A 22,663-nucleotide genomic window follows, 5' to 3' on the forward strand; every position below is an offset into this window, starting at 1 on the left:
ATCAGTATGAAGCATTGCTCTTTCCAGACATAATACTAGAGTCCCCAATAGTTAAGAGTTAGAAAAAAGAACATAGAGACAGGGTATCTTATTTCCATAATCAGTATTTTGCAGATTTAAATGGTTTTAATAGCTGTAGCAATGTTTGCATATTACGGTAGAATTAGCAATTTTGAATATCAGATCAAATAAAGAGACTGGTGAATCTCAAAACCTAATTTTTAATACATGAAAAATCTGTTCTGCATAAATTGTATTTTATTCAGAGAAAGAATGGTCATAGCCTAGATGACTGGAAACAGGGAAAAGGGGTTTCTGAAGCAGATTTATCCAATTATGATTGATAATTAATTCAATGTATTCAAAAGACAGGGTAGATGTTGGGTCTCTAAAAGATCCTGCACTATAGAGATGGTACCATTAGTATTATACAACAGCAAAGAAAGGGACAGACTGGAATGAGATTACATCAAGATTGCTGAATAGTGCTGAGATTTTGCTCAAGACCATAAGTAAGATTTTTTTCTGTGCTCTCTCCGATGGCTGATACAATTTGGAAGAATCATTTGTGTCATGACTGTTGGCAGGTCTCAGAGTGAGATTAGAAACACTAAGATTGAAGAAAATAAGAACCCCCAAAACACCAGAAAGGAGGTAGCTGCTAATGAGATAGCAGTCATAGTAGAAACCTATGGTCACAAGATTTGGAATCTGCCAAAAGGTTGTGGAAATTAAAGCAGTGCCAAGAATAAAAATCTGAACAACAGAAAGGCAGACTTTGGACAACTTCTACATGCAACTGAAGAGTCTAAAAACTGTTGTTCAAAGACCAGGCAAAGCACAAAACTTTAGCAATATATTAAATGAAGAGCAAGGGAGAATAAAAGATGGCTGCATTTCAAACAATAGGGATTATGGGACACACCAAGCTGAACCCACTGAAGAGAATTAAAGCTGTTTTTATCCCTTCTTTCTAACCAGATGTTTTGTGCACAGTGCCAAGTTTCATAAATAGTTTGGAACTGAAGAGACTAAGTGGAACCACAGCTGTTGATAGCAAATGTTTTTTTTTAAATTTTGTACATCTACTGTATGTCTGGATCAGATGAAGAGAACAATGACCCTGCAATTCAGAATTTCCATACTAGCACCAGCCTTAAGAGCCTCAGCTTTGGTTGACTGATTTGCGGGCGAACAATGCCAATGTATGATTTCCTAAGGCATATGAGACAAGGAACACCCATCAATGGATAGGATTTTGCCATATTAATATATTTGCAAAAAAGGTTATTTCACTGCCTTAGTGTTAGGCTCCCCAAGAAAAGGCGTAGAATTGCCAAATGAGCACTATGGCCTCACTTCTAATCAAAGATACTAGAGAAATTAATTTGTGATTGGAAAAGCAAACTAAGAGACAGAAAAATGAAGGAAAAAACCCTCAAGCAAACCACTGGTAAGTTTTTTTTTTAATAGGATTACCTTGTTGCAATACAAGATTTCTTAGTTTCCCATAACAGCAATCCTTTGAGGAAGTTTGGGCTGATGAAGAGTGACTGTCCCAAAATCTCCTAGTGAGCTTCCATGCCTAATGATGGCCTAGACCCTAGATCTTCCCCTCTCATATTCCTACCTTGAAACACCTACCGTGCACCTGAGTTTAAAATAAAAGGCTCCTGGCGCTGGTTCTGTAGTTGAAAAGAGACTGAGGAAATAACTGAACCCACACCCAGGAATTTGGGCCCTAGGATATGCTTCCCACTAAAGATTTTCCGTGACTTTGGAACAGTTTGGTTTAAGTGCTGTATATCTGCTGCATAGGCACCACAAAGAAAACGACCACAAAAGAAGCCCTTATAGAGTCCAAAGCAACTAAGAAAAGTTCTCTGATTAACGTGATCTTGACTGTTTCTCCACCTTTCAAACTAGACTCCAGATAATGTGAAAAGTTTTTATTATTAATCAAAGATTAACAGCAACAGGCACATTAACATGAGGATGGCAAAGCCTTTAAGAAATGGCTTTACACTGAAGCTCTCTCCCAAAAATGGCTGTTGCAAATTGTAAACAGAACAAAACAGTCTTTACAGTAAAAACAAGGAAAATACAAATGAACAAAATTAAAGCACCAGTTTCTCAAAATAGATTACATTTGTGCTTACAGTACTTAAAACTTAAAACTTACAAAAAAAGGAATGCTTGAAGATTAAAAATTAGTCCTTAAAATTTGTCCTTAAAAACATTTCTCCTTTTCACATCAAAAAAACCCAGGATGGGTAACATTTCAATAGAGGGAGGGAATAAGTAAACAATGCACTTTTTCAATCAACAAAATTTGGTCACTTAGCTTTGTGCATAGTTTAAGGCAGCTGTAACAACCTATCAGTTCCCCTTCCCCCGTGGCTGCTCATGAAAATATCACATTCTAAAAAGAATAAATTAAAAAATGCCTTTTGAGTCCTTTCCATTTTCCCTTTTTTCCCAATCCCACCAAAAACTCATTCACTCATCCTCTCCCCCCCCCTCTCACACACACACACACACACTGCAGCGTAAGGGGCATTTTGTACCCTTGTTATGAAGGACATGCTTTCCATCCCACTTTATTTCAGACTGGCAATACCCTGAGCTGTTTCTGGTAGTCATTCCACCTTTTTTGTTGCATGTGCAGTTCAAGTGTACAATAGCAAAAACAACATGCAAATGTTTTCACCATAGAATCTTAACATAATTTGAAGATCTTCCTCTCCTCCATCCCACCTCCCTTCCCAAAATTCAGAAGTATTTCTGCTTGCTATATTGCATTCCCATACTCTGGAGTAAAACATGGCTGTGCTTTATGTTAAATGTTCAATTCCCAATACACAACCAAGTTTGTAACCCACGGCGGGACTTCTCTTACTAAGAGAAAAATGAGCTGCAGTTTCAGATTTGATAATTTAAAAAAAAAAAATCAGTGGTTCGTTCACAGCCATGCAAAAAGGTTATTTTTGAATCTACAGTTTCCAAGTCTGTGTAAACATCAGTTCTTGCCCAAGGCAGCCAAGTATGGGCACTCCACATTTCGGACAAGGATTGAATGGAGTCCTGCTAAATTCCAGGAAAAGAATCATCCATGTCATGTGGCAGTTTTGAAGGTCTTATGTCAAACCTTTTAAAAAACCAAATGATGTGGCACATAACAAATCTTGAACTTTCTCAGTCAAGACTTATATTCTTCTCAGGGTTGCATAATCAAGGTTTCATGCAGAAGCCAACCGAGGCATATGCATATTGCTCTGTATTCAGGTCTTGTAACTGAAAACCATTTTCAAATGATTTCTCAAAGGAAACAATTGGAAATAAATAATGCTGACATTGTTTACACTGAAACCTTGGCAGAATTTATCCTCCAACGCTGGTCTGTAGGTACCAAGCAATAGCAGTTTGTTAAGCAGATCCTGAGGTCAGGATAATCTGTGTTCCTGAGGTACTACATCAGAGTCTGTTTCCTCACATGCAGGATCAGTATCATCACCGCTGCTAGATTGTTCTCTCTGAATACCTTTCCAACTAGCTTTATTCAGTCCCATGTGGCCAAGCATAGTTTGCGACAGCTTGGTGTTTGAAAAACGAGCCCATTCTGCAAATAATGGTTCCACCAAATAGGTCATGAAACCTAGAAAGAAAAAATAAGTTATAATTTAAACATCAAAAAATCCTACCCCACAACTCTGTACATTTTAAGAATATTTCAATATTTCATGGTTTTATTATACTGTACAGCATCTGCATATTACTGAGCATAGGAAATGTATACAGTGAATAAAATAATTTGTAAATATAACAATATAGTCCTTGAGAAACAGTTTTATCATTCTTTCTATGAATTTAGTTTTACTTTACAATATGACAAATTGTACAAACTGGGCACAGATTACAAACACTCAGACCAATAGGTGCACCCAATATTTAGACTAAAACAGAGCCTTGATATGGCGCTTCCCAAAGATCTAGGACAAGATCAAAGGCATTATGATCCCAAGCAGCAGTTGCTGCTGAAGTACTCGAGCAGGAGGGTGATATGGCATTCCTGCTCCGCCAATGGCCCTTCCCAGGGACCCAGCTGACCACTATAGAAACAGGATGCTGCATCAGGTAAGTTTTGGATTTGATTTATTGAGTTTATCTTTGTGGACAGTCTGTTTTTAAGATGGAGACAGACAATATTAATTGCAAATTACAGTCATTCTCCAACTATGTAACTAGAAAGGAGTTTCCAATTTATGGCTAGAATCTAAATACAACAGCAGTATGTATCACAGTATGTTGAATTTGGGCACCAACACACATGATTAATTTAAACCATGAAGTTCAGAATGGAGCATGCAAACCTATCAAAACATTTCTTTTCCCTTCTCCTACTTTCCTTCCCCTCCTTTTTATCCATTATCTTTATTTCTATTTTATATTAGGAAGAACATTTTAAATAAAAATATTTCTTTTCCAAAACACAAATGTAAATATTAACAAGGAAATTGGTTTAATCAAAATTAGACTGAAATTTTAAGCTCATTTCAAAAAGCAATTTAACAGTATTTCAGGCAAATTATAAGGGATAGATAAAAGAAATCCTGTTTCATGAACCCAGAAACTTTAAAGTCAATGAGCATAATTCAAGCAACATTAATACACTGCAATAAAAGAAAAAAACTTGTAATTGGCCAAAGACATTTTAAATTATTCATTTCTAGCTCCATATTATATATTCATAAAAATTATGACAATTTTCCACATAAATCAGTAATTACCAATCTGGATGTTGGCAACGGTTTCTGTCTGTCGATCACATAGCGGACTCACACCTAAGCAATATTTTTTCTCAATGTCTCCTATAACAGAATCTTGTTTTAATCATCTATTATCCACAATATCAGAAAATATGCCCCCCACCTCCAAAACCCCCAGACCCATTCTTAATAAAAATTAGCTGTGGGATTTATCAGTGTTTAGAGAAGGGTACATAGATACTGCTGTGTGCACTCTTAAAATAAACTTTTACAATTTACTTTAAAAAAAATGCCCATGAAAACAGAAAACAACACTCTCCAGTCACATGCATGAACACCTCATACTGCCTAATGTAATTTGGGGGAGGGGGGTGCCACAAGCAGCAAGGGGGTTATTTTCAGTTACAATGACAGTGAGTGCATCATTGGGAGACTTGAAAGAACAGATTAGGGCAGAAGTGTCAAACTTGCATAACTTTTTTCCCCTTCACTAAAATGGGTGGGCGTGAGCGCGTGACGCATCCGGCCCGCAGGCCACAAGTTTGACACCCCTGGATTAGGGATACATCATCATGGAGTAAAGCTATACACATGGTCGCCGGGAATGAAAACAACCTGATGGGAGATAACCAAACAATAAATCAAAAAATAGATCTAGAAAAAATAGTATGCCAGCAACAGTAATTTAATGAAGCCATTCCAACTCCATAGAAACTCTTGCAAATAGCTCAGGTTGCTTTGCAATCACCACAGCCATCAGTGTTTCACAATCTATGGTAATAACTCTTCACTTCTCACTACTTGCCTTGATTAAAAAATTCTTCGGTTACTTTTTCACTCCACTGTTTGCTTAGCTCCCAGGTCCGACAGGGATTACAAATATCAGCACATTTCAATGCCATCTAGCAAACAAATAAATACATTATTTAGTTTTAGTTTGTCTTAGCATTCATGTTTAAACATACAGTTACCATGTAATATCCCAAAATCAAGATAATAGTAAAAGTTAAAGCTGACAAAGTAAATGATAATGAGTAATGAGAGCTGTAGGCCACATAGAGTTAATTGAGATGTACCACTAAATTTATCAGTTTGAATTTAATTACACTGGAGTATGGCAAATATGCACGAGAAGGAAATCCATTCAAGATGAAAGACAGAAATTAGTGTATCAATGGTACACTGAAATGTTATTGAAATATTCATAATTCTTACTATTTTAAAACAAGTAGTCTAACAGCAAGTTTTAAATAATTATCTTTTTAATTATTATTAATTAAGCATCAGGGTGACTTTATATGTATATTATACTTTGTGGAGAACTAATATAATACTATCCTTCCATAAAATTCTATGAAATTCTATTTGCAATAAAAATGGATATAAGAAACAGTGGAATAGAGACTTTCTGTAATTAAAACAGAACACGGTGATCCATTATTTTAATAGCACATAATTTCTGAGAGAGAATGAGATAAAATGAACCAAAGATAAATTAACAAACTAAAGGAAGAAATTATTATGGGAAGAAATGCCAGTCATACAGGCTAGAAGGAAAACAGGTGGGAGAAAAAAACATGAGTATAAATGAAAGTGATTATCATTCATTAGTACAGTTCAATTAACCTTCAGTACTTCTGATAATAAATTACAGTTTATTATTTTGATAAAACATAGCAATCCTTAAAGGTATTTTAAATATTGTCCCGTTTTAAGACTTCGTTTTTGAAACCAACCTGATTGGATTTTCTTACCTGAAATGTCAGATGGCAACAATGTAATAATTATATTTGAAAGAAAAAAAGTCATCTTGCCTATTAACTTATAACTACACTATTTTGCCTTTACAAGTTCAAAAATGTCAAGTCAAATCAATTCTGTAGCAATACACATTAAATTCAGAACAGAAACTGTGGCAAGATTTCAGATTCTACGTAATTGCTTCCCTGTTGAATCAAAGCTAAATCATTAAAACTGAAAAGACATTGGTTTGTTCCTACAAGAGCTGATAAAAAAAGGTTAAAGGTTAAAACCTTTTTTTAAAAAAATATATAGCAATGTTTTTTGTTTTGAAAAATACAGATTCTTGCTGTTTTTTGAACATTTAAAAAACTGAGGAGATATCCGTTTCTATCAAATGGTCCTGCCAGAATAGGAAAACATATATTGTTGTATTACATTTGCAAAAGGAACAAATAGGAGACCTTAACTTTCAGACTCAACAAACTATATTTTTATAAAAACTATAAGTAAAGAACTAGGACTTTTTCAAACCATATATTACAAGGATACTGTTTACCATAATTTCTTTTCCACTTAAGATTCATGCAAGTTACCTGAAGGACAAGATGCCGATGATCTTCCTCTAATAAGCATAAGTCTTCTTTGTCCAAATGGGTACGAAACAGGGATAGATATTCATTCTGACGACTAATATCAGTGGCGAGAATCAATGCCCCTATTTGGCTTTCCATCAGCTGCCTAAAATTGGAAATAATAAGAAGAAATGCAAAGCAATAATTAGTAGGTAAATGTAAACATGAATCATTACACAATATTCAGCTCAACACTGATTATACATTTGCAATGTTTGGAAAACGTAGAATTTAAATTTAGTAATTCAAATATGTAACTTGGATCTTTAGGTGTATTCCAGACCTCCCACCCCACCCTCTGCCCCCCCCCCCCCACCATTGTCCTTGAAGAAAAATACAGGAAAACACGTATGAAACCAGATACTACCATTGTGATATGGGTGCCACAGAAACCACAGCCCAGGTTCTTCTATATTGCCAGTTCTACAGGAACATATGCCACCAGTTGATTACCCCTCTTTTATTTAAATTTCCAGGGCACTCTTACAGCTTTATCTGTACTGTTTGTTAAATAATCAAGATAAATTTATTTCTCTAAAGTAGCAAAATTTTGCTACATGACATGTATGCTTTGGTTGCTTCTTTCATTGGGAGTCAGTTTTGTGTTGTTCATTTTTCTGATTGTATTCTATAGATCAATAAATTCTGTCTATAGGTGCCTTCCAGGTGTTTGGGAAAGTATGCTGTTTGGGAAAGTTAATCCAAATCATCTAAGGTATCTGGATTATAACTTTCTACATCATTAAAAATGATCACAGTATAGATGAAAGTACCATGAATCAAGAATTATGGTTCATTCATTTTTCTTACAGATAGTCCTCAGTTAACAACAACAATTGGGACTGGAATTGCTGTTTCAAGTGTGACATGATCAAACCATTTAGCAACAGCAGTTCCAGCACTTTCGGTTGCCACTGACAAGCATATCCCACATGATTGTTAAGCATTTGTAACCTCATGCCAATTTCTCCATTTATTCTGCTTGTGCAAAGCAAGCCCCGAAAGTCACAAATGTCAGTCACGTGATCACGGGACACTGTATTTGCGAGCGAGTTGCTGCGCAGCTGGATTGCAATCATGAGACTAGAGGATTGCTGTGACAGTTGGAACTTTTGAGACATCAGTCCTAAGTACCATTAGTTCAATGCAAATTTGAATGTTCTCTGAATGAGTAATCATTGTGAAAACCACCTGCATTTAGCTTTATTTATGGGAACGTAAAATTGCATTCAGAATTATAATGCATTTTAGAAAAATACAACTACCTTTTATCATTATTTTATCTGTTTTAAATCTTTTATTCTGTAATGTATTCTCCATTCTGTAAAAATTATGGGTTTGGGGAAATCTGATAAATACCTGCTTTCTAGTGACATATGTGCAAATAATCCAGACTCTCTCAATAACCCCACTGCAGATCGCCAGTGGTGATTTTCTAATACTGAGGTATTCTGAAATTAAATAAAAGATTATTAATATTATATATTATTTGAATGCTGAACTACATATAACAATGAACATATTATACAGATTTTTAACAAACAGAACACAATCCTATTAATTTCCTGAATAAATCAGCCACTTTTATCAACTACACATTCCTTTCCTGACTTCTCTTTATTGGCTTCACCAATACGCAGATTCAGTTGATTTTGAACTTGAAGAATAGCATTTCCCTTATAGCCCAGATGAGAACCAGAGCATGCTTTGTTCCAGTGTAAACACGCTTTCCTGGTCTTGCTTACAGCTGAAAAGGCAGGCAACTGTTCAGATGCGAGAGATCTTGTCATGCAAAGTTTAGGATTACCAAAATGTCTTCTCTGTTCACTTTTGAATAATGATGAAAACTATTTAAGTAGGGATTTTTTAAAAGTATCCAAACTGATTATATATCTGCTACTATCACCTTGTGCTGGAACTTTTAGGCATTTTTTTTTTTGTATTTGGATTTTCAAAAAAAAATTTTTCCACAGAAATGATCATTTCTTTTAAAAAATGTGTATCATATGTTCCTTTCTTTTATTAAACACTTTAATACTTTTGAATAGAACATAAAAAGGTTATTAGATCAATTCGTAAGTTCACTTCAACATTCTTTATCACCAACCCTAGACTGTGTGCGACACACCTTCTCCCCTCTCACCTCCCAATAGCCAGTAAGACAAGCTGCCCTTGATTCAAGAGTAATAAATATTCATCAATATTAATAGCTACTGACAATATTGTTTCTCCATAAATCTATCCAGGTTCCTTTTAAAACTGCCCAAATGTCACAAACTCCTTATGTCAGTCCAATCTACCTGTATTCAGTTTCAGTAGATAGTCTGGGCTGCTATCATTGAATGAGAAAATGTCCTTTCTCTTCATGTTAACTATGCCATGATAATTTTATGTAATTTTTATAATATCTCCCCTTATTCTTTATATTCTAAGCTGAACAGCCCAGTTGCTATAATTTTTCCTTGCACTGGGCTACACTAACATTAATTATTTTGGTTGTTCTTTTTTGCATTTTTTCTTAAGATACAGTGATTAAAACTATACAATAAACTGCCTCATAAGATGCAATAATCAAAGTTATACAAAACAAGTGCAACCTTAATTTTTAAGGGTTGCATTATATCCACAGTTCTATTTTCAGCTCCTTTCCTAATAATTCCAAACAGGGACTGCCTTTTTTTAATAGCAACTGCCTGCTGATTTGACATTTTCCTCAAGCTCTGTACTATATGATATCAAGATTCTTTTCCTGATCAATCACTGCTAGTCAGATCCCATTAAAGGACATCTTCTACTTACCTTGTATAAAGTTGCTAAATAATGGTTTGTTTTAATAAGAAAAGGCTGGTTAACACCTGGATGATCCAAATCATGAGTGGCAGCTGCAATTAAACTGAGCAGAATATCCCATGGAGTTAGAGATTGGAAAAGCTGTAATATATAAATTATGACCATATGAATATCTATTACTAATACTTCCCAAAAATGTAGCTAGCATTTCCAACGGAGTTTCACCATGGCATCAAGTTATTTCTCATGTTGATTACATTTTAGTTAGTCCATAGAATTCTTTGGTTGTTGTTTTTTTTAATTGTACGGCTAGCAATATTGAAACAATAAGGAGTATTGTTAGTTTTTTCTTTACAAATATGCAATCTCCCATAATTGATACAATCCTGATTTCGACATTCTTATAAGTTTCAAAAGTATTACAAGAACTTTCCCCAACTGGATCCCTCTCAATTTGTACTGAGCTATAACTCCAGAAACTCCAACCAGTATACTCAATATATCTGTAGGAAATTGTATCAAAAAAGAATCTCTGGCATAAAACAAGCTCTTAAAAAAACAATTACATTCTATATTACCTTTGCTTAATGTCATTAATGTCACTACTCCTCAATTTTTTTTGTAATAGCAATTTTGTTATAAATGCATGAAAATTATTAATGACAGGACTGGTTTTTCTTTTACCTTGGGTTCGTTTAAATAACAGTGCATGGCCTGAGTCACATCAGCAGCATGAACTGCATTGTGGTATGGGTTGTGGCTGTGATAATCTTCTTGAACCATTACTACAAATGAAAGTAAGTATTAATGTGTGGAGGAAAAGGGGAAAGACGTAACCCCAAAATATTCCCTTCCATTCTTGATTCATATCAATTAAAATATAATATAAAATGTGATAAACTTCAACAATGATTTACCACAAAAATTCAAATGAAGGCGGCAACCTTTAAAACATTCAGAGATTTCTAAACGTGCTTTTCATGTCTAGAAAATAAGATTTCTATTCATTTTAAAAATTCAAATTGGGGAAAAAATCAGAAAATTGCCCGGCATATTAAATGTAGAAAATATAGAAAAGCATTGCCAGTATCAATCTAAAATGATAATACTTAAGATAAAATGAAGATCGATTATTGGAAATGCTCCCGTTGACTTTATGCCCATAAAAGCAAGCATGTTTTTCTCCTTACAGCAAGTTATGAATCACATAACATTTCATTAGGATTGTATTTTGGGGGGTTTTGGGGGAGGGGGGGAGGAGTGTTAGAGAAAAATATTTTTACATTCAGGGGATGCACATTGACAATAAATACCTCAAACATCTTTTTAACTTGTTATAATCAAGAATGTATTGTTTTGCTATACTTGGTAGCTAACCAAAATCTGATTTAAAAATTAAAGTACAATGAGCCATGGAAATCTTCAGACAAGAGATTACCAGGAAATCTCAATGCATTCATAAAGACAAGTTATATCCCAGAAGACTGTAAAAAATAGCTGTTTCCATATTGCTGCAAATGTTTCATGTAATCACCAAGTACAGTATCTACCTCAAGGAAGTTTTTGCCTTAATAAGTGTCATGCCCCTGGTGGAGACTGACTCTGAGGGAGAGGAGGAACAACCTACAGGGAGTGGAAGTGTGGCTCAGGAGGTTGTGGAGGAGGCTGGGGAAGGGCAGAGGCCAGCTGAGCAGTCAGAGGAGGACCCAGGCCCATCCCCTATCCATCCTAGGGCACATGGGGAGGAGAGGATAAGGGAGAGACGTGGTCTACTCAGGAGGAGAGGGCCTTGATCCTCTTCATGGGCTGCAGGTGAGAACTGCATAAGAGTTTGGACCTGCGTTCTAGCAAACGCTGGAAACAAAGCGTGTTTTATTTTGGTTTGAGGTTATCTTGGTTGGCGTCCTTCCAACAGACTGTGCCTCGTTATCTCCTTGAATTTGGTAAATACTTCTCCTGTTCCGTTGTGGAAATTTCATCATTGTAGTTTGTTTGGTTTTTATTTTAACCTCTATTTGCTCATTAAATTCTGACTATATTGTTTCCTTTTGAAGACTATTTTTGAGTATGTTTTATCTCCAACTGAGAATTATTGAACAATGGGGCCAAGTTGGAGGCATTAAAGGACATTTATTTACGTTTTGGATTTTGTTATGTTTGTGTTACACTCTGGGTCATTACAATAAGTTACCTAATTTATTTGACTTGTATAATCCTGCATTTTTTCAGTGACTAAATTACCAGAGAATGCAACATACATTTATATGCAGATTTAATTGCAACATTAGCACAAAGGCCTTTCTGATAAAGTGTTTCATTTTGAACTATGTAGCACAACTGCTGCAAAACATCCAGATTTCTTAAGTTGTGGGTGTTACTGTTTTTCTAATCACTTCAACTTCAGTATTACAGTACTGGAAAATGCCAGTCACCCACCCTTAATGTACCTGCAGTAATTTGAATTGCTCTGCAGTTAAGGCAGAAGAGAGGTAATCTACTTGGCCGCATTATTAATAACCACTAAAGACAAGGTATACATTCTGCCTTCCAATTCCTCAGTAATAGTTTGCAAACTACTACTTTTTTAAAAAAATCATTTTTTTAATCTTCATAAGGATGAGTTTACCTGTAAAATCTGCCAAATATATTGCCACACATCTAGGAAATCACTATATAAAAATACCCAGGACTACAGAATTATCTCATTTTTTTGTTGAGTTTCCTTATTTTATAGGTATTTTTTTCTCACGTTGGACAATATTCATGAAGTATTATCAATCCATAATATAGTTTTCTCAATTTATTAAAAAGAATTGCTGCAAATTAGTGAAATGCATTTAAAGAAAAGATTTAATGGGAATGCTTGAACTTAGTAAGTTTTTACCTAAAAATCTGCGCAGCTTCATTGTATCTAGTTGGAAGTATTCTGTAAGTCCATGAAGATTAAACAGGTGAAAGGTTAAAGTGACCAAACTGTTTCCTAAAAATACACATACACAAAAAAACCATGTTTAATAGGAAGTAGACAAGTCTGTTTAAATAATTCTATCATACATAACATATATACCGTGTTTCTCACATAATAAGGCCGGGCCTTATTTTTTTGAGCCAAAAAGCGGCTGAGGCCGTCTTTTCGGGGGTAATAATTTCCCCCTTTCATCCTCATCTAGAGCCCCCGCGGGTCAGCCTCGCCACCAGCTGCTCCTAAGGGGCGATCATGGCGGCGCAGAGGCTCCCTACTCCCCCAAACACCTTTGCTGCAGACCCAAGACCTTTGGCACCTGCCTCTGTTGCTTTCCCTTCTGCCCATTCCACTGCCGTTTGGAGTGCCGTTGGAGCTGCTGCCGCCGTTGGAGCTGCCTCTGCCGTTTGGAGCTGCCTCTGCCGTTTGGAGCCGTCGCCGCCGTTTGAAGCTGCCGCTTCGCGTTTGGAGCACTACCGCTGTTTGAAGCACCACCGCCACTCCAAACACGGAAGCGGCAGCTCCAAACGTGACGGCGGCACTCCAAACGGCGGCGGCGCTCCAAACGGCAGAGGCAGCTCCAAACACGAAGCGAGCCACCGCCGCCATTTGAGCTGCCGCCACTGTTTGGAGTACCATTGGAGCTGCCTCTGCCGTTTGGAGCTGCCTCTGCCGTTTGGAGCTGCTGCCGCCGTTTGGAGCCACCGCCGCCGTTTGAAGCTGCCGCTTCGGCGTTTGGAGCACTATCGCTGTTTGGAGCACCACCGCCACTCCAAACACGGCGGCAGCTCAAACACGGAAGCAGCAGCTCCAAACGTGACGGCGGCACTCCAAACGGCGCCGGCGGCTCCAAGCGGCAGAGGCAGCTCCAAACACGGAAGCGGAGCCACCGCCGCCGTTGGAGCTGCCGCCGTCGTTTGGAGCTGCCACTTCCGCGTTGGAGCTGCCGCCGTGTTTGGAGTGGCGGTGGTGCTCCAAACAGGCGGTAGTGCTCCAAACGCGAGCGGCAGCTCCAAACGGCAGAGGCAGCTCCAAACGGCAGAGGCAGCTCCAATGGTACTCCAAACAGCGGCGGCAGCTCCAAATGGCGGCGGTGGCTCCGCTTCGTGTTTGGAGCTGCCTCTGCCGTTGGAGCCGCGGCGCCGTTTGGAGTGCCGCCGTCACGTTTGGAGCTGCTGCTTCCGTGTTTGGAGCTGCCGCCGTGTTTGGAGTGGCGGTGGTGCTCCAAACAGCGGTAGTGCTCCAAACGCGGAAGCGGCAGCTTCAAACGGCGGCGGCGGCTCCAAACGGCGGCAGCAGCTCCAAACGGCAGAGGCAGCTCCAAACGGCGGCGGCTCCAAATGGCAGAGGCAGCTCCAAATGGCGGCGGCGGCTCCAAACGGCAGAGGCAGCTCCAAACGGCGGCAGCAGCTCCAAGGGCACTCAAATGGCGGTGGTAGCTCCAACGGCACTCCAAATGGCAAGTCCCCCACCCTTCCCCCTATTTTGCATGTTTTAAACTAGGCCTAAATTTGGGGGAGGGGCTTAATTTGATTTTATGCCTAGAAAACATGCTGGGTCTTCCTATTGGTGGAGGCCGTATTGTTGGAGAAACACGGTATTTCTTCTTTGTATCTGTAACTAGAATATAGTTCTCAATGTTTTAATTAAACTTCTAATTTTTAGTGCTTTCATGTCATCAAGTGATTCAGAAATCTATCACCCTGTATTATAAAATTAATCCATTAATTTTCAACAATGCCTTTACAGATAGTCCTTCTTTACCAACCATAATTGGGACAGGCAACTTTGTTGCTATGTGCTGCAGTTGCTAGATGAAAAATCTAATTGCGTGACTCACCGTGACAATAATCATGCGACCACAATTTTCAATTTCACTTCTACAATCACCATTAATTCTGCTATTGGAAGCCGGTTTTGAAACTTGGAGGCTGCAGGACACTGCAATGGCCATAACTGCATATTGGTCACAAGGCCTTTCAACTTACAACAGTTTCATTTAGTGACCATTTGAAGTTACAACGACACTGAAAAAGATTACCGTTTTTTACACTTACAACCTTTGCAGCATCCCCATAGTCAGGTGATCAAAATTCAGATGCTTGGCAACTAGTTCATATTTATGACCGTTGTCCTAGGGTTACGTGATCCTCTTTTGGGATCTTCTGACAAGCCAAGTCAACAGGGAAGCCAAATTCACTTATCAACCAGGTTACTAAATTAACAACTGCAGTAGTGGTTCAATTAACAATTGTAGCAAGAAGGAAATGAAGCAAAACTCACTTAATAAATGTTTCACTTAGCAATAGAAATTTTGGGCTCAATTGTGGTCGTAAGTCAAGGACTACCTGTAACACAGTTGCTAAATGAATCAGGCTTCCCCAATGACTTTGCTTGTCAGAAAGTCTCAAAAGGTATAACCCCAGGACACTGCAGTCGTTACAAATACATGCCAGTTGCCAGGCATCTAAATTTTGATCACGTGATTGTGGGAATGCTGCAACAGTTGTGTGGAAAAGATCACATTTTTCAGTGCCATTGTAACTAAATGAATGGTTGTACATCAAGGACTACCTTTAAATGATAGTTTGGGTCACTGAACCAGATGAGTTAGCAGTTAACTTGATGTGAGACTCTTATCGATCTAGCAAAATAAAAACTAGGAAATATTGAAACAAAAATTTAACAGAAAAATATTCTTCCCTACTTTCTCAAGTACAAAAAGGACTAACTAAACATGTGTAAGTTGAGAATTACCTTCAAGGATAAAATTGGAAGTTGTATCTGATTTCTCTCTCAATAGAGTTAAGAGTTTACCACAAAACAGGCAATCTCCTACACATATTTGCTACCATTCTGAAATTATCTGTTCCAACCATTTTTTCAGAACTCACCCATCCCAATTTGTTTATTGGCTGAATTACTGGTTGATTACTTTAGTCAATGGCAATTTGAAGTCTACACATCTTAAAATTGCCAACTTTGAAAATCACTGATACAGAACACCCTGCATAAAGCAAACAATGTATTTATGCAAAGTAGTTATGTAAACCTGAATGCAAGTTTAACTTCCTGCATTACCACATTCTCCACAGGTCCTTAATACATGATTGCCTTAAAAAGTACGAGATCAGAATTTTAAAAAGTGAAGGAACTGGCTGTTTCAAGTCTCTTGAGCCACAAACTTCTTACCATATAATCCCTACAGAGATATTCCTCTACTCATAAGGCTAAAGCATAACTGGAGCTATGAACAACACTCTCTAGAGTCTAAACCTCCCTTTAACTTAATAGTCTATAAATTGTTTTAGAAATGTTTAACTGAATAAGCTTTTAAACTCCCTTAGCATTTTCTCATTATGCATATGAACACATTTTCAACAGCTTGTCCCACACAGGGACATGGAGACAATCATGTGTGCACGTTCCCTTATTATAACCCTGCATGTAAACCGAGAAATGCCAACATAAGTTTAAAGACAAAACTTACTTCCAACTCTATAAGTCTAATACTCAACTAATTACCAGGTTACCAGATTTCATATCTGAAAGAAGTAAAATATTAGTCAATCTATTTTGGTAGCCCAACAATTTAAATGAGTTTATATACACATACAGCAATTGCTCAGTTTTTAAAGGAGTATCTTCAAAGTAACAAATGAAATCTTACCATTTGTTAGCCTGTCAAAAAGGAAGATATCAAAATTCCAGTTCCCAACTTTTTCTAGCATACACTGAAAAGCAAAAGAAAGCAACATTTTATTTGGGAATAAAAACCACTTCTTTCTAAATGCTATATATCTGAATCACCCTTGCTGCAATTTTATAAATCTATACAGATTCTGAAAGGAATAGTAGTCAGAAGAGAAAAGCAACAATATGCCTGGTCTGAGACCACATCATTGTTTTGACTTGAAAAATTCTAGAAGGAATCATGTTCTCCACTAATGGATCAGCTGGGATGCAACTGCCTTCTTGCATTAACAGTTTCCTCTCATAGAAGCAGAACATCTTTTTTTTGGGGGGGGGGGGTGGAATACCTAAGTAGATCAAGATTAAAATGATTAACTATTTCTAAAATAAAGCAGACTCATCTGAACCTTTCTTTGGACAAAACTTTTGCCCGCTGCTTTCCACGTGCCACCTAGTTAGATCTATTTCTATGTTGATACTTTTTTTGGCACAACTGTTAGAGGAAGGTGTTGCTTCTCTGTTGCATTGGCTGTGCTTTGGAATATCCTGACAGCAATCAGGCTAGCGATCCTTGCTGGTCTTCAGGAAAATATTTAAACATGGCTTACTAGACAGCTTTCTCCTAAGTTTATGCATTATGCATATGTTATTACACTGACTTCTTGTTAGTCCTGACTTTCAGTGTTTTAGTTATGATTATTTGTTTTTAATTATAGATTTTTTTAAAAATACAATGTATATTATCTACATTGATGAGAACTGGCAAATTGCAGAGGGAAAAGATAAACAGAAATTTCACTTCTACAAGTCTGGAACATATACATTATCAACTGTTAATAAAAATTATTTATTTACTTGAACACCTAATAAAAGTTACTATTTCTTTTAGAGCAAAGTTACAAGATAGCTGCAAAAACAAACCTTTGCTTGTCCGTTGTAATCATCATCTAAAATGTTTGAAGAATTTGGAAGAGTAATACCCCGGAAGAAACGGGAAGATCTCAAGTACCGCTGGAAACTCAGTAACCTTCGGATATTTCTTGCAGACACGGAAACTTCAAACTCAGAATTTGCTAGATGGGAAGGAAATAGTAAGATTTAAGTTATAAAATCCTTTCTTAAAACTTCAAAAGCTGAATCTGTAAGGACAATATTTATGGAAGAAGAGTCAAACATATACCACCACCCCAAAGATGTTAATTTTCATAATTGCTGACCCCTGATCAGACTGACTGGAACTGATGAGAACTGGTGGATTGAAAGTTCTCATCTGAACTTAACTACTTCAATTCTGTCAGCTCATTTATTTAAAAAATTTAAAAACACAATATAGATTAATGCTGTATACTTAGGGTTTGACTGTAAAACAACCTCCTATTTATATCTTTTTGGAAAAGGCAATTTTCTCTTCTTCGGCATTCCCTTGCCAGTCCTTCAAAGTACATATGGATCAGACTTTTAGGAAAGAACTAATGTAAGCAGCCTTTAATTCCCAGTCTAATTGGCAAGTGTCAAGAACATGTCTTTCATGAGCAAATTTTATTTGATGGATTTTAAGGTGCAGCATTTAAATCCCAAACAGGACAAAGCAATAGAAAGTTGTATAAAACCCAATTTATTGTTTGAAATCTACTTCACGTCTATGAAGCTGAATTCATTATTTGATACATCAGGCCTTCTAATTATTAGGTAGTGAATGAATACATTCCAAGACTTTTAGTTGCTATTTAATTACTGTGAGTGGGCTAATCCTAAACCTTATAAGAACAATGGTTCAGGCTAGGTTTTGAAAATAACCTTGAGCTTGGCCACACAATAACAAACATTAACAACATACTCAGCCAACAACCTTAACAGTTTAGAATTCACACAATAAAACCTATGTATAATCCTGTGTAATCTGGCAGTTTTATTGTGTGCAAAAAGATTCAGCCACAGAAAACCCTTATTTCTAAAATGTACATCTTGCCTTTTCTATTTATATTCCTATATTTATTTATGAGCCACTGCAGTCTCTAACACAAAAACATTCCTGATACTAATGAAATAAAGAGTATCTAGCTATTAAGATCTTTAAACTCTTATTTTCAGATATTACTAAGCCTGTTTCCATACTTTTGCAACATAAAAGTCATAATACCCAAATTATGATTGTGTTTTTCAAACAACATGAGCAGGCATGATATTCCCCAATGAAAAAAAAATCGGGGCCAGCCAAAAGAGACCCCGCGCCGCGAGCCAAGAAATCGCACACACAACACCAACGCTACACACCCTTCCTTTCCAGCCGGTCACGTGTGGATCAGCTCCAGAGCTGGGCAGCCGCTTCCCTGGGGGCGGGGCCGAGGCCACCGCCCGGGGAGCACCCACTTTCCCTCGCCAGGGCCGGACGGTGGCGTGTTGCACGGAGAGATGGATGGTCCGTGGCTGCCCAGCTCCCTTTTCCTGCCGCTCAGCGGCCTCCGCTCGCACCGCCCAGGCTCCGCTCAGGTGTCCGGCTGGGGCTGTCAGGAGTTGCTACCACCGGCACGGCTCCGCGCGACTCCAGTCCCGCGTTGCCTTGGGAAGGGAAAGGCAAAACCAGGAGCTGCTGCGCCTGAGCCTCCGGTGCCGCTGCTGCTGTTGCAAAGCGCCGCCGCGGCTCTTCCTTTTTGCCTTTCCCTTCCCAAGGCAACGTGGGACTGGAGCCGCGCTGGCGGTAGCAACTCCTGACTCAGGGGGCCTCCGAGGGGAGGGGAAGGAGGAGAAGAGGGGGGGAAGGGGGGGATTTCCAAAAAAATCAGAATTCCGATTTTAATCGGAAGAATATCATGTCTGCATGAGAAATTGGGCCATTTTTTGGATCCTTCAACATTTTTAGGAACTAGCCATCCACAAAGTCATAATATTCTTGTTGTCTGAACAAAATGTTAAATGGTGGCTTCGTACATAAAACTTTGGGAGGCGGGGGAAAGTAGAAGTAGCTCTCATTTAGCTACCATAATTGGAACTAGTAAGTCATAAAATAAAATAATAAATTAAACTTATGAAATTTATTAAATTTATGATGTCATCCCTTTTGCTATCAAAAGCAACTTATGATCTTACTTCAGCTTTCCTTTATAGACCTGTGACAGTTGCAAATGCAAAGATTGGTCATTAAGTTACTTTTTCACCACAGTCGTTACTGCGGATGGTCACTGAACAAGGCAGTTGCTAAATGAGGAATATCTGTACTACTGTTGTCTGAATTAAGTTTCTTGCTAAATAATTTAACTCTATGACATAACTACACATTTCAGAAGCACATTCAATATGATTTAATGCATTATCCTATACTACATTTAATTATACTCAATCAGTTTTTTCAAAGAAACGCAAAATAGGAGTGAATACAAAATAAATGTAAAATTACCATTCTTAAGAAAAATTGAGGTATTTTTCATCCAATATATCAAACTCCTACACCTCAAAATAAATACACTCATCAAACATTGTATAGTGGCATGGATATCAAAAGCATAATCCTGTAAATAAAGACATTAATTGTAAGCAAGACAGGTATCTTCACTAGTTCGCATTCCTTTTCCAATAGTACTTTAAAGAAAAATCCTGATACTTCCCCAAAAATGAAAAAAAAATCACCTCTGTTTAAAGAAGCCATGAGATGAATAAGGAGAAAGACAGTTTGTGCTTTTAGAATATATTTTTTTTCTAGAACATGTTTTTAAAAGATCCACAGAAGAGAAGGGGAAAAAATCATGTTTCCAAACTAATAACAATAATGAATTTCCAAGGTTGTGTTTCTGATCAAATTGACTAATTTTTCTCAAAGAAAGTTAGTTCATGATAGCCAGAAAAGAGCAGTGTTACCCAAGTTGAAATATATCAATTAAAAGGAAAAGGAATACTAGAGAAAAATAGATGTCCACATGAAAAGCTAATAATTCTCAAAAAAATATTTTTGAAAATGGAAAATCATTTCTCCGTACAGACAAAACTGTGTTCTAAAAAATTCACATGTACTTGAACATTGCTGTACAATAAATATTTCGTAAGTGAAAAATCTGCACACTTGGGTACATTTATTTATATATGCATGTATCATCTTTCTTCCAAGCTTTGGGATCATCTTATGAAAGGATTCCTGTCCATTTTATCCTTGTCCTGAGATAACTTCAATGGGAGAAAGTCATTGGACCAGGGTCACACAGTAGGTTTTTGTGATTGAAGGTGGTCGTAAATCTGGCTTTCCTCAAACCTGTTTCAACATCTTAGCACTGCATTATATGGACTCCCCTTCCTCAATACTTGTTCCTTAACCTTAGCAGTTCTTACTGTACATTGGTATGTCCATGGAACTGTTATCAGGAGAAAAAGTAGTGCTATGATGAACACCATATCTAACCACCACCAACCCTTTATTCCCCCTGGTCCAATAATTTGCAAACAAGAAAGCAGAATAAAAGCAGTGAAAGTATAATTTTATTCCAAGGACCCAAACCAGCTGGCCAGAATTTGAAGTACAAGAAACGTGACATTACTTTCCAAAGTTACTAGCGTATAACCCATATATAGGTGTGCTTTTCTTCTTTTGAATTTGGGCAGGAGGGTCTAGCATGCTATGATCTATGACAGGGTATCAAACTCGCAGGCTGCGGGCCGGATGCATCATATGCTAGCCACACCCACCCTGGGTTAGCAAAGGGGGAGAAAGTTGCGATACATCATGTGATGACAACGTGTCGTCGTAAGTTTGACACCCCTGATCTATGAGGTTGTGAAAAGTTGGACACAACTTAAAAAAATAATATTTTTTCTTTAAATTCTATAAGTATCATTTCAGCTATTGGTATCAGTTTTTACATTATGACTTAAGAATTATATGTCAATTTCTAAGTAAGACAGGCTGGCCATCCAAATGGCCAGGTTTACAAATTAGCTACATAAGAATCATAGAGCTAAGTAAGGGTCTGATGAGAATTTTCAAACTTGCTAATATCAAATGAATGTACAATCTCTTTCAGATTCCTTTTCATTTCAAAAAATCTGTAACAGAAGATTGGGGAATCTCAAGGATGGAAGCGATATAGAGAGATGAGAAGGGGCATTTGAATTCCACTAAAAATTGTCCACCTGTAAAAAGAAATCTCAAGTAGGTTAAGACTCTATTCTTCAAGCATTTTTATGGACAACTCTGCAGCAAACAAATAATAGTATTAAACTACAATAGAATGTAGTTTAAAATATTTTGGCTTTTTAACATTTAGAAACATTTTACAAAGAATATGACATGGCAGATTATATCTTGACATGAAGCACACGAAGCTTAAATAAAGTATATATTTTGTATATTACATAATGAGAATAAATCCCACAAATATTAGCAGGATTAATTTCTGATTATATGTACAGTATGTGCATATGTATATGTAGGTATATACACTGCTCAAAAAAATAAAGGGAACACTTAAACAACACAATGTAACTCCAAGTCAATCACACTTCTGTGAAATCAAACTGTCCACTTAGGTAGCAACACTGATTGACAATCAATTTCACATGCTGTTGTACAAATGGAATAGACAACAGGTAGAAAGCAGAGGCAGTTAGCAAGACATCTCCAATAAAGGAGTGGTTCTGCAGGTGGTGACCACAGACCACTTCTCAGTTCCTATGCTTTCTGGCTGATGGTTTGGTCACTTCTGAATGATGGCGGTGCTTTCACTCTAGTGGTAGCATGAGACGGAGTCTACAACCCACACAAATGGCTCAGGTAGTACAGCTCATCCAAGCTGGCACATCAATGCAAGCTGTGGCAAGAAGGTTTGCTGTGTCTGTCAGCGTAGTGTCCAGAGCATGGAGGTGCTACCAAGAGACAGGCCAGTACATCAGGAGACATGGAGGAGGCCATAGGAGGGCAACAACCCAGCATCAGGACCGCTACCTCCACCTTTGTGCAAGGAGGGACAGGAGGAGCACTGCCAGAGCCCTGCAAAATGACCTCCAGTGGGCCACAAATGTGCATGTGGCTGCTCAAACGGTCAGAAACAGACTCCATGAGGGTGGTATGAGGGCCCGATGTCCACAGGTGGGGG

General features: G+C 37.6%; 1 protein-coding gene across 4 annotated transcripts in view; it reads right to left on the reverse strand.

The window, feature by feature from the left end:
- Positions 1 to 1,934: 1,934 nt before the first annotated feature.
- The window catches only part of PDE7A (phosphodiesterase 7A), a 38,848-nt gene continuing 18,119 nt past the window's right edge, over positions 1,935 to 22,663 (reverse strand). For 3 of the 4 annotated variants that reach the window (XM_087961789.1, XM_026692001.2, XM_026691994.2), the window contains 10 exons: positions 17,508 to 17,659; positions 16,564 to 16,627; positions 12,816 to 12,911; positions 10,616 to 10,716; positions 9,941 to 10,072; positions 8,501 to 8,592; positions 7,103 to 7,247; positions 5,572 to 5,668; positions 4,788 to 4,868; positions 1,935 to 3,655 (listed from right to left, as the gene is read on the reverse strand). In XM_087961789.1, the coding sequence (XP_087817915.1) occupies positions 3,444 to 3,655; positions 4,788 to 4,868; positions 5,572 to 5,668; positions 7,103 to 7,247; positions 8,501 to 8,592; positions 9,941 to 10,072; positions 10,616 to 10,716; positions 12,816 to 12,911; positions 16,564 to 16,627; positions 17,508 to 17,659 (1,172 nt within the window). In that variant the 3' untranslated portion in view covers positions 1,935 to 3,443. Of the gene's footprint in view, positions 3,656 to 4,787; positions 4,869 to 5,571; positions 5,669 to 7,102; positions 7,248 to 8,500; positions 8,593 to 9,940; positions 10,073 to 10,615; positions 10,717 to 12,815; positions 12,912 to 16,563; positions 16,628 to 17,507; positions 17,660 to 19,980; positions 20,093 to 22,663 lie in introns of all 4 variants that reach the window. The other variant, XM_087961790.1, reaches the window with a different exon arrangement.

The sequence above is a fragment of the Notechis scutatus genome, chromosome 3, assembly GCF_049901735.1.
Source record: "Notechis scutatus isolate UNSWTSFEM ecotype Mainland chromosome 3, rNotScu1.2, whole genome shotgun sequence".
In the NCBI taxonomy this organism is placed as follows: Eukaryota; Metazoa; Chordata; class Lepidosauria; order Squamata; family Elapidae; genus Notechis; species Notechis scutatus.